At 41.2% G+C, this 16,930-nt stretch overlaps 1 protein-coding gene across 1 annotated transcript in view; it reads right to left on the bottom strand.

The window, feature by feature from the left end:
* Nucleotides 1–2,409: 2,409 nt before the first annotated feature.
* Nucleotides 2,410–16,930, bottom strand: part of LOC122928207 — a 157,605-nt gene continuing 143,084 nt past the window's right edge. Inside the window, exons 12-18 of the mRNA XM_044280806.1 lie at nucleotides 12,519–12,585; nucleotides 11,632–11,726; nucleotides 6,938–7,092; nucleotides 6,661–6,844; nucleotides 5,996–6,108; nucleotides 2,843–2,936; nucleotides 2,410–2,748 (exon numbers count right to left, since the gene is read on the bottom strand). Coding sequence (XP_044136741.1) covers nucleotides 2,665–2,748; nucleotides 2,843–2,936; nucleotides 5,996–6,108; nucleotides 6,661–6,844; nucleotides 6,938–7,092; nucleotides 11,632–11,726; nucleotides 12,519–12,585 — 792 coding nt within the window. The 3' untranslated portion in view covers nucleotides 2,410–2,664. The remainder of the gene's footprint in view (nucleotides 2,749–2,842; nucleotides 2,937–5,995; nucleotides 6,109–6,660; nucleotides 6,845–6,937; nucleotides 7,093–11,631; nucleotides 11,727–12,518; nucleotides 12,586–16,930) is intronic.

The raw sequence follows: 16,930 nt of genomic DNA, 5'->3' as shown, positions 1-16,930 counted from the left end.
ATGTTTTACTTTAAAGCCTTAGTTTTAACACGTTATGGGGTTGGGGAGAAGTGTCAGCTGGATGTTTTGCTGGGCTGTCAATCAAGCCCACACCACCACTGGTGATCACACGGCTGTTGTGAGATCACTGTGATGTACATGTACATTATGCAGGAACTATATCCCACTGATAATACACATATTCTGTATGTTAGAGGATGCTAAAGGGGGACCTTAATGGGACATGAACAATTTGCTGATGATGACCCAGTAGCTGATACTAAAATAAGAACTTTGACTTATGCCTGCATGATTTTCTGCCTTTCTCTCAAGATGTACGGACCTAGTCCACTAGCATGATCTTGTCTCCTCTATAACCTCACCTTACCAGATTATGTAATGCTCTAAGTGTTCAGATTGTGTAACTCGAACCTACACTGTATCTTTAGCTTTTTTGCAAAATACTTATTCTTGTAATCAGTCAGGCCTGCGTGCCTTACCTTGGTACCCTGTTACCCCTTGTTTATTGTTGGAAAAAACAATAAAATAAAAAAAATTAAAAAAAATAAAAATAAGGACTTTGAAACAATTCTTTCTGCCTTTTGGGGCATTAATGGGTGTTGTAGATAGATACTATACAATTTATATGAGTAGCAATAAACTTAATATGGCACAATAGGGTCTTTGTATATTTTTTATAGTTAATATTTAGTCATGGTGTATTCTGAAGGTCTTTGTATGTCTTCACAGATGAATTAAAGGGGTTGTTTACTCCTTTACTATTGGTGGCCATCAATGCCTGATTATCTAGGGTCTCACCATTGCTGATCAGCTGTTTCAAAGTAGCTCCATCACTGAAGCTACACAGCCCTGTCCATTGTGCAGTGGACAGAGCTTGTAACTGCAGTGCTGTTCCCATTCACTTCAGTGGGAGCAATGCTGCAGTAACTATCTCTGTCCACTAGACAACTTTTTTTAGCGTTAAAGGGATTACCCATGGTTTTAAACTTAATGGGCTAGGATAGGTCATCAATATAAAATCAGTGGAGGTCCAACTCTATGCATGCTCACAGATCTGCAGTTTTAAGTCGCTCCAGCCTCTTCATTCTTTACATTGGTCCTAACATTGTTAAGCAGTGCTGAATGATGTACTTTTAAGAGAGGTAGTGCAGGAAAAGCAGCTTTGTCCCATAGAAAAAAACTGTTAATTGGTGGAGTGACGGGAATCAGATCTCCACAATCCAATACAGATGGCCTATCCTGAGGATCAATTTGATCACATATTGCATGGACATTAGAATGGTTGTATGTAATACTAAATTTCTCCTGAGGCTACCATTGTAGGGAAGATAATGTTCCTGTCACAACAATCAGATGTTTTACATGGGTCTAAGAAGTAGCCGGATAGGACAACCCCTTTAAAGGAAATGTTCCCAAATTTCTTTGCCAGTTAAAACCAAATAGCAGCACATATTCCATTTTTTTCTAATCTCTTTTTATTTTCTGATTGCAGATGTATTTATTCTATTCCCAGACCAAAAAGTGGCGCCTATTATTATTCTTAGTGGCCATTGTGAAAACTGCAGGATTTTATGGTTTTTGTTTAAATGTAGATATTGAAATGGAAAATTAAAAATAACACCACCAAAAATTATTTAAAAACATAATTTAAACAGTAGGTGATTTTCTGATGACACATTTCTTTTAAATTAATTTCCAGTTTTCATTCAAGGCATTGTATACAAAGTAATGTTCATGTAACTGACACATCATTTGAATTGGCCAATGTTACTTCAGTTTTATTCATGTTCATGTTAGAACCTGGCAGGAAGCATCTTTTTCTATACCAAAATGTCTATGATCTGCAAACTAAATTAAATGAAGTCTAAGACTATTACTACAAATCATGTTAATAATATGATTAGTAATAACACAGCTATACAATTTTATACACAAAGATTTAGGGGGAAAATTATTAAAACTGATGTAAAGGAAAACTTGTTTAGTTGCCTATAGCAACCAATCACATTGATAATTTCATTTTCCAAATGAGCTCTGAAAAATGTAAAGTGGAATCTTATTGGTTGTTATGGGAAGCTAAGCCAGCTTTCCTTTGCACCTATCTCGATAAACCTACCCCTTAGTGTTTATATACAAAGCTATGTATTTTAAGCGTTTTTCTTCAAATAGCTGCTCCTGGTATGATTCTAGTACTTGAAATATCATTGCTATAATAGACACTTCATGTATATTGGCTGAACCAGCCATCTTATGTGTATAATGGAATCCCAAATATCCCCAGATGACAGATGTCAGGGGAGAGAAGGATCATGCAGTTCGATCTCAACATGCCCGATCCTCTTGTTCTCATAGAGATAAGCCACCACGACAGGTATCTGGCAGGAAGGAAGGTTATGAGCAATTGACAGGTATAGTATCTTGTGTTTGGACCAGCCTTATTGTATTAAAAAGTACTGGAACAGAAACCATAAGCACAACATGGGCCCAATTTTAACTACTGTCTAACAGAAACAATTGACGCTTTTACCCATAGCATCAAGCACAGTGCAGCATAGATTCATTGAATGAATTCTCTTTGGTTTCTGTGAGTAACAAAAGTTTTTCTGTTATACGGTTTTGATTCATGAGGTGTGTTATTGTTGCTAATATAACAGTGCTCCATGATTAAGCATTACTACTGTATGGATTGTTTGCCTTGTAGTAAGCTTTCCACATTCTCACCGTCCTGTCCCATGAAACTGAAGCGTACTGAAAAGACAGAGATCGATATTAAAATTTATTTTTATTGCTCATAGTTAATTGTTGAAACCAAATAAAATCTCCTAACACACTTTACCAGTACCTGCTTCATCTCTGGAATATGCACTATGGAACGGATTAGATCTGTATGTCCCACATTACTTTGGACCTGAAGAAGCGTTTCTGGATCATACACCCTAAAATATGGAAAATTAGATAGATCTACAGAAAGAGTCACAAGTGACCAAACATTTAATATGACAAAGCATATATGAAAATTGTTTTCTTCACAGTTCATTCCCATTCTTAGTATTAAAAGCAGACATGGATAAGATCATCACTATGTCTTAAAATAAACTAAATACTCCCGATCAAGAAATCTGTTGACAAATCCAGGGGTCTCAAAATGTGCCCATCCTCGTTTCCTGAAGTTCAGCATGATAGCTGTCAAATAGCAATGAACTCCCTTCCCAATGTATCCGTATTTTTAAAAATATAAAATATAATACAAGCTATTTTTTTTAGCATCCCCTCTAGACTATTACAGCCTGAAGGTTTTTGCTGTGTCATCTTCTCCTGTTTCTTAGGTTGAGTTTTTATGCAACTGTAACCACAGTTGAACCATTACTGATGGTCATCCAGTTAATGATACAGGACCCACCGGCCTCGCCAACTGCCAAAGTATGTCTGTCCCTTCATCTTGCCAGCCAGGCCTCTCTTTTTCTGCCCACCGAACGTGTGTGTGCTCCCTCTGGGTCTTAAAGGACCAATGGCTGGCCACCTGTGGGAAAGTGCCTAAGCAATATGTTTTAGTTTGCTAGTGTCCTGCTAAGCTGTACAGTTTCAAGTTCATCAGTCTGTGTACCAAAGTCTTCCTGTTTCCTGGATTTGACCTTTTGCTGCCTGACTTGACTTCTGCCTGATCTCCATTCTAATCCGGAGCTACCCATCCTGACTTCAGACTGTTTATTGGATTGCATGAACTCTGACTACCAGACTACTGTTCTGTCTGATCCCTTAGTGCTCTGCACCAGTGTGTCTTGAAACCCATGGGTCAGCTGTCATTTGAATAGAGACATTGTTTCACTACAGCAAAGTCCATATCCTCTATAGAGGCTCAAGGGTGAAGACCAGGGGGACCACTTACAAATGCTATTAGGAGTGGCCCTAAGCCAAATCGTTTCAACTAACAGTGGTAACAATAGCTGTCCTTTAAATATGTTTTGTCTCTGCTGTGGAGATTGCCATTGATAGCATAAGCTCTGAGCATTGGTATGCAGATATTTTTTAGATCTGTTTACCTTGTAACTATTATCAAATGTCTTCTCTAGTAGCTTTGTTTCTGTGTAGTTTGGCTCTTACTTTTAGTTTTATCCATATTTTGTTTCTGAATCTTCTAGTTAGTGTTTTTGCTGCTTGAAACAAAGCATTTGACTCCAGTTCAACTCTGCAAATTGATTTTCTTCTCTAGGTCCTAGCACCCTTCTGCTGTCCATGTTAGGGTTAATATTTCACACTGTCTGATTTCCCTATAAAGCACCTAAGAAACTGGCTGAACTGTTGCAAGTGTGCTTTGCAGCTGAAGGCATCTGTGTTGGTCCCATGTACATATCTGCCCACATTGCTGAGAAAAACTATGCATTAATATATACAAATGAGCCTCTAGTGGCAATAAGGATGTTGCCGTTACACCTAGAGGCTACGCTTTCTCTGCAACTGTGATGCCCTCTGCACTTTGATAGACAGGGACAGGCAGTAAAAATGTGAACCTGTCTGGCCAGGTACGTCTAAGTACAGAGGGTGCAGCAGTTGCAGAGAAAAACGAACATGTCTCTAGGTGTAACGGCAATGCCCGCATTGCTACTTGAGGCTCATTTACATATATTAAAACAGCATTTTTCTCAGCAATCTGGGTACTTCTGTACTTGGTATCAACACAGATGCCTTCAGCTGCTTGCTCTAAGAGGTAATAATGGTAGCAGTCAGTGTTTTTTGGGTACAGCACTGCTTGAAAATAGATGCCCACAAATGGAATAGAAATAGGTTTAGAGTTAAGTACCCATCTGTGTTAAGGTCACCTTGCTGTTGGTGAATGGGCCCATATACTTTTTGATCAAAAAATATATCTGCTAAGAACCTCTGATTGTATTAGATGTATTAAATGAGGTATTAGTTTGTATATAGATCATGTACAGAATGCTGCTACTTTTCCCACAAACCGAAAGGAGTGTTGATTGGCTTATGCATACTTGGCACCCACCATAAGGAGAAGGATTAGACTGTAATGACCCAGCTTTTTCTTTAACTATGACCATGTACACCTGCATTTTTGTTATACCATACAGGATGCACTGATTAATTCTGTTGCTGTTTTTAGTATTTCAGATGAAGCTTTTTCATAGGCATAGCTTTAAGGACATTGAGGGTCAAAGGTGTTTGGTTTAGTGCCAGCATTCAGTGCTAGATCTAGGGACACAGTCAGAGAAAGCTGTAGTCAAGGTCTAGAAAATAACAATAGAAGAATTTCAACACTTCATTTGGTTATACCATCATCTGTTTACCATCATCATTCAGTTCCTGTCAGCTCTCTTTGTCTTTCTACTTCAATGTATTTATTACCTTCCAGTGTTGATATGTGCATTATATTACTATTCTTGCTACTGTTCTGTTGTACAATTCAGCTTATAGTACCCCGGAAAGGTGGCTGCTATTGGTGAAGTCCAGTCTTGTTAACACCCGATGACTTTATACACACATTCACTTCTCAATGCAGAATCGGCGTGTCAGCCCACCATGTACAGCATCTAACATGTATAGTAGCTTCTGACAGCTGCTGCAGCCCTGTTTCCTGCGTATCCCTTATCAGATAGATAGATCTATACATGTATACCGTCTCACAGGTTGCTTGGTTTCTTCCACTTGCTACTTCTCTCTGCAAGAGCTAATGTTACTATACTTGCCTGTCAAACTGTGAATATTTATTCCCATGTAACAAATGCAGTACCAGACCAATTCTCATCATAGTTCCCAGTCATGTAAAACATTATCAGCAACATAAATCCATAAATTGTTCCCTCACCCTCAGAGGCACCTCAGATGGCCGCCTACTATGCCTATCCATTACTACTTACGTAGTGATATCTTTTATTAGTATTTAAAAACCCCCAAAAAACGTATGTATATATAATTGTATTTTTAGACCATCTATATAGGAAACACTAAAGTCAGGAAAGGAAAAATGTGAAATATTTGTTACCTTATAGTATCTTGCACCCCTGCTACAATGTACCCATTTATTTGATCGATACAAATACACATGACCACTCCTTTGGTATGCAGGATCCTCTCACACTGTGCACCCTCTTCGCCCTGTAGATGACAGAGATTGTAGTGATGGATAATCTAAATCTGTTCATATGTGAACGAGAAATTCAAATGGCCAATAATATGAAATAGAGAAAATTTAAAATATCTGTATCTACAACATACAGTATATGCTATGGACTTACCTGCTACAGTTATTGTTCTTTATATTTACTGAGTGTAACATTTTGCTCTAAAATTGTACCAGCATTTTGTCTCAAAATTACCTTGCAAAGTAAGCCAACCAATAGGTGTTATAACATTAAACTAAAAAGTTTAGCCATACACCAAATTTATCATCCAGCCTGAGCCAAGATGATAAATTTGTTCATTCTTAGACTGCCTGACTAATTGTACGCTGTCTACTGGATTAGTAAATCGGCCACACTGTTCATGAAAATATCTTCCTTGAAATATACCTGTATAAATTGAATTGCCCTCTTCGAATCATCTGTGCAGTACCAAGTAAGGGGTAGTGCAGTATCTGTGATAGCTATGTTTTTGCACCAGTGTTTTCTAAAGATTAGTCTTACATTAATAAATTGTAGAGTTTCATACCCATATTCGAATAGTTCCATCTTCAGAGCCTGTGATCCATTTGTCTTTGAGATTATGCCAAACAACTGAGGTAACTTCTGCCTCATGCCCTATCAGAACATCTACAAGGGTCATCTCTGAACTTACTGCTCCAAAATGTCGGATGTAAATATTTCCATTGCTAGAAGAATAGGCAAACTCCTGTCTAGAACATATTAGACAAAAAAAATTATACGTTTTTACCTCCGAAAAGATAAGGAAAGGTCTTTATAAAATACTGTATGTACTGTATGTTTACCTTTTTGGACAATAGCACATGTCCATTATAACGCCATCACAAGCTGTTTCTTTTTGTTCGCTCCGGTTATCCAGTTCTGGTCTACAGAAGGTCTCAATGAGGGTGCATGTAAGTAGATCCCATAAGCATAGTCTTCTGTCCCATCCACCACTCAACTATTGGGAAAAAAAGATACACTATCTGCTCATAATGACATTTATCAGATGGTATTTATATATACAAAATAATATTTTCTTTTAAGGCTACCTGCATGCATTAGGTATTTGTATGCAGCACATGCTCTGTTATGAACAGTGAGTGTGGACCCACTGTACTAACTAATTGGTTTGACTAAAGTTTACTGTAAGAGTATTATCCTGGCAGTCCTGCAGTATTCACCCTTTAACCCCTATACAGGGATCTAGACTTCACTGCTGGGAAGCTACCAGGCTGCAACCTCTTGAGATAGGTCTGGTGTAGTTGTCAGCTGGGCCACTGGGGTGTCAGGCAATATTTGAAGTCTGGTACCAGGCTGACATTGGAGCAGGCAGCATACAAACATATCTGAGAAACAAATCCAAGGTCAGGGCACGCAGCAATAGGACAATCCATGAAACAGGCAAAGGTCAGGGCAGGTGGCTAGAAGTCAGAGTTAGCAGTTAGACTGGAGTACGGTATATGGAGAAGTCAGACAGAAAATAACACCTTTTCTGGTTACTCGTGACTAGGAAATCTAAAGCTCAGACACTCCAACAAAGCCATAAACTGTCAGCTATTGGTTGGGGAAGGATTTGGATGCATGCAGACTGGCCCTATAAGAGGCCGAGAGCAAGCCTGCGTCCTAAGGATTTGGCCAGGAGGCATGAGGCATGCAAAGAACACGTGCATGCTGCAGTCTGCAGAGGGCACCATTGGCCAGAACCGCGGGACTGGACACGGGGGTGAGTAACATAGCGCCGTTTCCCGCAGAAAGGAGCGGGGCACAATATCCTCATAAAATCCACTCCAAAATCGCATAAAAAGTCAAATATAAATCAGCACTATTTATTTGGTGCATTTTTTCTGTGGTTTTTATTGTGGATTTTGGTGCAGATTTTCTGTTTATGTTAACAACCTCATTTAAGTCGATAGCGAAAACCACTATATATATATATATATATATATATATATATATACATATACATGTGGTGAGGAATCGCACCAAAAAATTCACCTGCTAATGAATTTACAAACCACACTACAGGTCAATTATTACACGGAAGAAAGAAGCAAAGTGTACATGAGATTTGTCACAATAATCTGCATCATGTCCAGTTGCCCTAAAGGTCCTACTTCTCAACTTTTATTTACCTACTACATTCAGGATACGGTCTGCGACATTTATATTTTAGAATAAAAAGTTTCATTATGATACTAGATTGAAATAGTGTTTTCAATAAACTATAACAATCCAAATATCTGGGTATATCTGAACTAATCATATATTATGGCCATTTAACATCATGGACTAGTAGACTTAAAGTCTTCATAATATTATAAACAAAAGTCACAATTACTCCAGCAGCATATGTACATATGTAAGAAGTAGAGTAATTAGATATCATGCCAAACCTACATAGTTTTAATCTTTCTCTCTCTGCATCATTTCTGTAAATGTATTACTGTCCTTTGCATTATGCTTTTGCTAGTGTTGTGTTTGCCCTTAGTTGTCACCGCCTTTGCTGTGTGCGCCGTGACACTGGTGCCATGCTTGCTGCTGCCGGTGGCAACGTGTTGCTGTTATGGCATGTGGTGGCAGTGTCTCGGCTTTGTTTGTGTGCGCCGTGACATGGTTGCCACGCATGTGTTGTGGCTGGTATGTGTACTTCCCCTTTAAGTTGTAGCCTTCCCCTGTCTGGTGCAGTAAGGGTTAACTACCTTGCTGGGTGTGGTCACTAGGTGCTTCTTATACCTATGGCTTAAGGTCAGGAGTTGGTTGTACTCCAGCCTTGGTGTTTGCTGGAGTTATGCTCCTTGTCTGGTTGTTCCATCTTCCAGTATGAGGGCCACCTAGTGGGACATCGATGTCTCCAGCGATGTCTTCCCATTCTATCCTCCATGTTCCCCTACCTTACCTGTGTGTATGTTTGGTGTTGGTTTATGTTCAGGGTTTGGTGTCTCATCTTGTTGTTGTTACATGTCTGGTAAGTTGGCGTTTTATGTCCAGCATGTATGCAAGTCGTACCCTGTTAGTTGTGCCTCCCGAAGGGGGCTCCATGGTTTCCCAGAGGGGTGAACCAGAAGCCAAGTCTGGGTGCTGTTGCTGGAATGCTGGTTCCTGTGTTTCAGTGCGTACTGCATCCGCTTGGTGTTTGGATTGCAGTACGTTTGTATGGGTTCCAGTTTACCTTGGTGTGGTGTTTATCTGTCATTCCACTTGGCTTCCTTTCCCTGCTGCTAGGCCATTTGAGACTCCTGTTCATCCGTGTCTGGGAAGAACATGTTGTCTTTCCCCTGCTCCTATGTGAGGGATTATCAGGGCAACTCAGGACCAAAGGTATCCTGGGTATGAGCCGTCCTACCATCCAGGTCCGCTCATACGGTGAGGAGTTAGGGTGAGGATTAGGGGCGATGTAGGAGGTGACCTGCTCCCTGATCCTGGCATCCTGGCCTAGCTGCTTCCCTATTATACCTTACACTGTACGGTGGTTTCCCCCACTCCCCACCGTGACAGTATCTGCCGGCCCCTGGAAGTGCACACACCAGCCACAACGTTGCCCCCATTGCAACAGCATGCGTGGCAACCATGTCACGGCGCACACAAACAAAGCCGAGACACTGCCACCACATGATATAAAAGCAACACGTTTCCACCAGCAGCAGCAAGCATGGCACCAGTGTCACGGCGCACACAGCAAAGGCCGTGACATTAGTGTCCTTATTTTGGGCAATCCCCTCTTGTTAAAAGGTGCCCTCCATATTTGATAGATCATAGGGTGTTTCGCTGCTAGGACCCCCTGCAATCAGCTTTAATCTGTTAAGTGCTCAACTTCCAGTAGCACCATCAGAGGAAAAATTAACTATTGCATAGTATATATTGCAATTAATGGGCTACACGGATGTGATGAGTCGTCCATCATGAGAGATTCTCTTTGTAGCCGCTCTTTGTCCTGACTAATAGGTGAGTGTCCTGAGAAGGAAATGCTGCTCTATTAATTTAGAACTTACTAATAAAGTATTTAAGAACCCTTTTTAAAAAAAAAAATATTCTAGGAACTCGCCATGCCCCTCACGGAATACCTTGGGGTGTCTTCTTTCCAAAATGGGGTCACATGTGGGGTATTTATACTGCCCTGGCATTTTAGGGGCCCTAAAGCGTGAGAATCCAAATGCCTAAAAATGCCCTCCTAAAAGATACTCATTGGAATTTGGGCCCCTTTGCACACCTCGGCTGCAAAAAAGTGTCACACATGTGGTATCGCTGTACTCAGGAGAAGTAGGGAAATGTGTTTTGGGGTGTATTTTTACATATACCCATGCTGGGTGAGATAAATATCTCTGTAAAATGACAACTTTGTATAAAACAAATGGGAAAAGTTGTCTTTTACAGAGATATTTATCTCACCCAGCATGGGTATATGTAAAAATACACCCCAAAACACATTGCCCTACATCTTCTGAGATACCACGTGTGACACTTTTTTGCAGCCAAGATGCGCAAAGGGGCCCAAATTCTAAAGAGCATCTTTAGGATTTCACAGGGCATTTTTTACGCATTTGGATTCCAAACTACTTCTCACGCTTTAGGTCCCCTAAAATGCCCGGGCAGTATAAATACCCCACAAGTGACCCCATTTTGGAAAGAAACCCCCCAAGGTATTCCGTGAGACAAAAAATAAAAACTTCCATGAACACACTATGCCCATCAGCGAATACCTTAGGGTGTCTACTTTCCGAAATGGGGTAATTTGTGGGGTGTTTCTACTGTCTGGGCATTGTAGAACCTCAGGAAACATGACAGGTGCTCAGAAAGTCAAAGTGCGTAAATGCACATTTTTGTACCATAGTTTGTAAACGCTACAACTTTTACCCAAACCAATAAATATACACTTATTGCATTTTTTTGTATGAAAGACATGTAGAACAATAAATTTAGAGAAAAATGTATATAGAAATGTGGTTTTAATTGAAAAATTTTACAACAGAAAGTGAAAAATGTCGTTTTTTTGCCCAAAAATTTGGTCAATTTCGATTAATATCAAAAAAGTAAAAATGTCAGCAGCAATGAAATACTACTAAATGAAAACTTTATTAGTGAGAAGAAAAGGAGGCAAAATTCATTTGGGTGGTATGTTGTATGACCGAGCAATAAACCGTGAAAGTAGTGCAGTGCAGAATTGTAAAATGTGGTCTGGTCATTAAGGGGGTTTAAGCTTCGGGGGCTGAAGTGGTTAATATACCCATATACAAATGATTTTTAGATATCAATTTTTAGGACACTTTATTTCATATTTATAGGGATTGTCCCATGCAGTTGGACCACAAAGCGATCAGACACTTATTCCCTAACCTGTGGGGGAATAAGTGTGGTTTGTGGAATAACCGCTTTAAGTACTGAATGTTTGATCAGATCGTGCAAGGTTTCATGATATTGCTTGCAAGCCTTGCTGTATTTTGCATTAGAAGAAAAAAAACTGGTTCTAGAACTTAAATTGAACTCGCTGAAATATACCTACCAAATATACAGTGGAGAAGCCATTTTCTTTCCCAACTACGGCCAAGGCTGTGACTGCTTTAAAATGACCAGCTAATACCTTCTTGCAGGTGAAACCTGACCCACAAAATAAGAAGAGATTTGAACATATAAGAGCCTAAAATACACATATAAAATGCAATGATGGACCTATTGTATATATATACAGTATGAAGGAAAAAGGCGGAACACAACATCTAGTCAATCTGTCATTTGGTAAACTATACATGTAATAACACTGCAATACAAAATAAAATAGCAGGAATAGCTTTTTAAAGGGAATCTGTCACCAGTATTATGGTGTTCTAACTTAGGGCAATATAACTAGTGACACGTCTCCTTGGGACACTCTTTTTAATTGACCCAGCCGTATTGCCAAAATCTTGTATTAAACAGTTCCAGCACATGCCAATGAGTCCTGAATATTTATGGCTCTCCCCACCCACCTGCTGCTGATTCATATAGAAAAAACTGTCAGAGGCAGGTGGGTGAGGAGAGCCGGGAGCTCATGAATACGGAGACTCACTGGCATGCGCTGGAGCAGTTGGAACCTAGCAGAATAAAAGTGGTGACAGATTCTCTTTAATAAAAGGTAATAAATATATTATATTTATGTCAAACTAACACCATTGAAAAATACTTGTTCCACAAAAAATGAACCTTCATACAGCTACATCGATAAAAAAAAAAAAAATAGATCTTACAATAAAAAGACAAAAAAAGTTAGTTGGTTGGGCCAATGAAGGCTGAAACCCCTTTCACCCGCATTGTACTGCAGTATAGTTGAGAATTTTAGTTGTGGATTCCATAAAAAATGATCTAATGGTCTCTAATGCAACCTGGAGATTTTCTGTATCACTTCTTCCTCACCTGCTAGATGCATGTTTATTAACCCACCACTTTGTTCTGTGTTTAGAGAATTCTCTTTTATCAGAATCTGTGCAAATGAGAAACAATGTTTCACTACAAAATGTAATGTTTTCAGAACAAGATAATATACTGACATTGTTATTATACAATATATTATACGGATATTCTATTTTATATGTTCCATTTATTTAATGATCATAATATATACATAGAAAAAGATACTTCTATTCAAACAAAAGTAGGATCCTACCAAAGAGAAATACCACTTTACCATACCAGTACTATGCCCAGGGGTGGGATTCAAATTTTTAACAGCAGGATCCCTACTCAACGGCGGACACGCGGCATCACCACACATGTTTACATATACATACACCATATATATGCAACACACATATACATGGTACACATACATAAATACACCATATTGTAAGAAGTACAAGGAATCATTGTGGATGATCGGTACGTGTCACGGAGGTTCCTGGCCTCGGTGGAGTACGAGCTGGTTTTTATGTGTCAGCAGCAGTTGCTGTTTGATACCTTGGTACTTAGCATGGCTATAATATCTGATCCGGGATGGCTCTTACTGGGAGTAGTGCTGGGTGGATGACTACTCCCCACATTCCAGGCCGGGTTTTGCCAGGCATAAAAACCAGCCAGAACTGCCAGGTGGAGAGGAATACCTCCGTCTGACAGTGTTGTTCAGGAGGTCTGTGTGCTGGGATCTGCGGCTTGTGCTGGGCTGGAGAGCGGAGACCCGTGTGTCAGGGGTACACAGCCCACCTAAAGCCTGTATTTGAACTTTCGGAGGCAGAACTGCCACCAAGGTGACTTTTGTTTTATTAACTTGCCATTGGGTGTGAAGTTACACCAACACTGCAAAAGTGATGTTTTGTTTTTGGAATCATGTGTGTATAAACACTGAAGTTTGAATTACGAACTTGTATTTTGCCTCTGTACTGTGCCCGCTTAACCTTATTACCAGAACGAATCCCCACAATATATACACTACACACACATACCACCCAACTTTTAAAAAGCATAAGGAGCTAAATTATGGAATAGAAGTGCTCATCGCCAGAGCAATGGAGCGGGATTCAGCCAGTAACACGGCTCTCTGATCCGGCTGTAATTTTAACAACTAGATCTGGAAAACCTGAGAGACCCGGCTGAATCCTATGCCTGACTGTGCCGTATTCCCAAATGCTGTTTCCAGCTATAACGAGCTTCCTTTGGACTATCTGCTAAAAGTTATTTGGATCACCAGTTCTGCTGGCTCTAGAACATACCGTATTTTTTGCCCTATAAGACGCACCCCCCCCCAAAAAGTGTGGGGGGGAATAGCAGTGCGCCTTATGTGGTGAATGCTGTGACCGTCCGGTGAATATGCTGAAAGGGAAGAGGGGCTGGGGGCTGGCATCTGTTTCTGTAATGGCAGCGGGACCCGATGCAGTCACTGTATTCTACTACACCGGGCCCTGCTCTCTGTAGTATACGGTAATCATAACTAACTTGTGGGTATTGTTAAAGTACTAGCGCTGTACTACTTACAACTAACTTCTTGGCAGTCAGGAGGCCGGACGGGCCTCGGGTAGCGCACTACGCTCACTGCACCTGCGCCGCCCACTTTATGAATGAAGCAGGCGGCGCAGGCGCAGTGAGCGTAGTGAGCTGCGCCACGAGCGCCCACCTGCCCGGCCTCCTGACTGCCAAGAAGTTAGTTGTAAGTAGTACAGCGCTAGTACTTTAACAATACCCACAAGTTAGTTATGATTACCGTATACTACAGAGAGCGGGGCCCGGTGTAGTAGAATACAGTGACTGCAGCAGTCCCCGCTGCCATTACAGAAAGAAATGCTGTCCTCCAGCCCCTCCTCCCTCTAAGCATATTCACCGGACGGTCGCAGCATTCACCCCATAAGACGCACTGCTATTTTGGGGCATTTTACCTTTAGTTTTGTCTTCAGCAAGTGAAATGCATGCTCAATCGGATTCTGGTCAGGTGATGGACTTTATCATTGCATAACATTCCACTTCTTTCCCTTAAAAAACTCTTTGGTTGCTTTTGCAGTATGCTTTGGGTCATTGTCCATCTGCACTGTGAAGCGCCGTCCAATGAGATCTGAAGCATTTGGTTGAATATGAGCAGATAATATTGCCCGAAACACTTCAGAATTCATCCTGCTGCTTTTGTCAGCAGTCACATCATCAATAAATATAAGAGAACCAGTTCCATTGGCAGCCATACATGCCCACGCCATGACACTACCACCACCATGCTTCATTGATGAGGTGGTATGCTTAGGATCATGAGCAGTTCCTTTCCTTCTCCATACTCTTCTCTTCCCATCACTCTGGTACAAGTTGATCTTGGTCTCATCCGTCCATAGAATGTTGTTCCATAACTGTGAAGGCTTTTTTAGATGCCATCTGGCAAACTCTAATCTGGCCTTCCTGTTTTTGAGGCTCACCAATGGTTTACATCTTGTGTTGAACCCTCTCTATTCACTCTGGTGAAGTCTTCTCTTGATTGCTGACTTTGACACACAAACACCTACCTCCTGGAGAGTGTTCTTGATCTGGCCCACTGTTGTGAAGGGTGTTTTCTTCGCCAGGGAAATAATTCTTTGGTCATCCACTACAGTTGTTTTCCATGGTCTTTCGGGTCTTTTGGCGTTGCTGAGCTCACCGGTGCATTTCTTCTTTTTAAGAATGTTCCAAACAGTTGTTTTGGCCACACCTAATGCTTTTGCTATCTCTCTGATGTTTTTTTTTTTTTTTTTTTCAGCCTAATGATGGCTTGCTTCACTGATAGCGACAGCTCTTTGGATCTCATCTTGAGAGTTGACAGCAACAGATTCCAAATGCAAATAGCACACTTGAAATGAACTCTGGACCTTTTATCTGCTCATTGTAATTGGGACAATGAGGGATAACACACACCTGGTCATGGAACAGCTGAGAAGCCAATTGTCCCACTACTTTTGGTCCCCTAACAAGTGGGAGGCACATATGCAAACAGTTGTTATTCCTAAACCGTTCACCTAATTTGGATGTAAATACTCTCAAATTAAAGCTGACAGTCTGCAGTTAAAGCACATCTAGTTTGTTTGTTTTCAAGTCCATTGTGGTGGTGTATAGAGCCAAAAATGTTAGAATTGTGTCGATGACTGTATGTCATATTGCTTTATTGTTATTTTGATGTTATGTTATATTGATTTATAACTTTTTTCGCATGATTTATTGGTTTCTTTTCTTTGTATACTCTATTTTTTATTGATATATTGTCATGTAACTAGTGTCTACATTTTACACAAATTAGTTTGGAGTCTGTCACCTCCATATGGCCATATACAGCACTTACATTGTCCTATCGCACACCTATACATGAATGTAATGGTACCTTTGCTTTTTTCTTTACACTTGCAGAAGCTGGAAAAACGAACTTTGATTGATATGCAAATGAGCACACGCAAGAGCACACGCAAGTGTTGGTGTCCAGGCTGCTCTGCCTTTTTTCATTGTTCCCCCGCCCCAGCCTCTGCATATGCTGGCCCTCCTAATCCCTTGTGTCATCCTTCGGTCCGGCCGAGATCCCGCGACTGTGCACTGCCTCGCCGGGCCGGAGCATACGTATTGCGATGCCCATTGTGGGCACTGCATCACTTTAACTACTGCGCATGCGCCGGAAAACGCCACATTGCCGCTGGTTTTGCGCCATTTGTCGGAGCATGCACAGTAGTTAAAGCGATGCCGTGCCAACAATGGGCATCGCAGTGCGCATGCCCCGGCCCGGAGGCAGTGCGCAGGCGTGGGATCTCGACCGGACCGAAGGATGACGCAAGGGAATAGGAGGGCGGGCTTATGCAGAGGCTGGGGTGGGGGAACAATGAAAAAAGGCAGAGCAGCCTGGGCACCAACACAGTGAATGCCGCCCCTTGGCACTTGCGAGTGCTCATTTGCATATCAATCAAAGTTCGTTTTTTCCAGCTTCTGCAAGTGTAAAGAAAAGGTACCATTACAATCATGTATAGGTGTGCGATAGGACAATGTAAGCACTGTATATGGTCATATGGAGGTGACAGACTCCCTTTAAATGACATAGGATGCATTTTACTGTATTAATGTAAGATCCTCACCTACTTTGCACTCCAGGGGAACCAAGAGGGGTCCTCGTGGAGTTGCGGGACAGGTTATGCGTGTCTCTGATGCACCAGCGCTGACCCCTTTGCGAGCCAGTGCGGAGATGCGTTCGCGTGGACATCGGAGGGGAGGACCGTCGGAGTCCCGGGGACAGAGTGGCCAGGCGAGTGACAAGACGCCGCGGCCAGGGTTGTCTCCGGTGTCTCCTGCGACTTCCGTTTCCGCATCTGGGTCCACGCGATCGCATACTTGCGCTGAGTCAATCATGC

The sequence above is a fragment of the Bufo gargarizans genome, chromosome 2 (assembly GCF_014858855.1).
Source record: "Bufo gargarizans isolate SCDJY-AF-19 chromosome 2, ASM1485885v1, whole genome shotgun sequence".
Taxonomy (NCBI): Eukaryota; Metazoa; Chordata; class Amphibia; order Anura; family Bufonidae; genus Bufo; species Bufo gargarizans.
The sequence above is the reverse complement of the archived record's forward strand: the minus strand, read 5'-3'. Positions and strand labels throughout refer to the sequence as shown.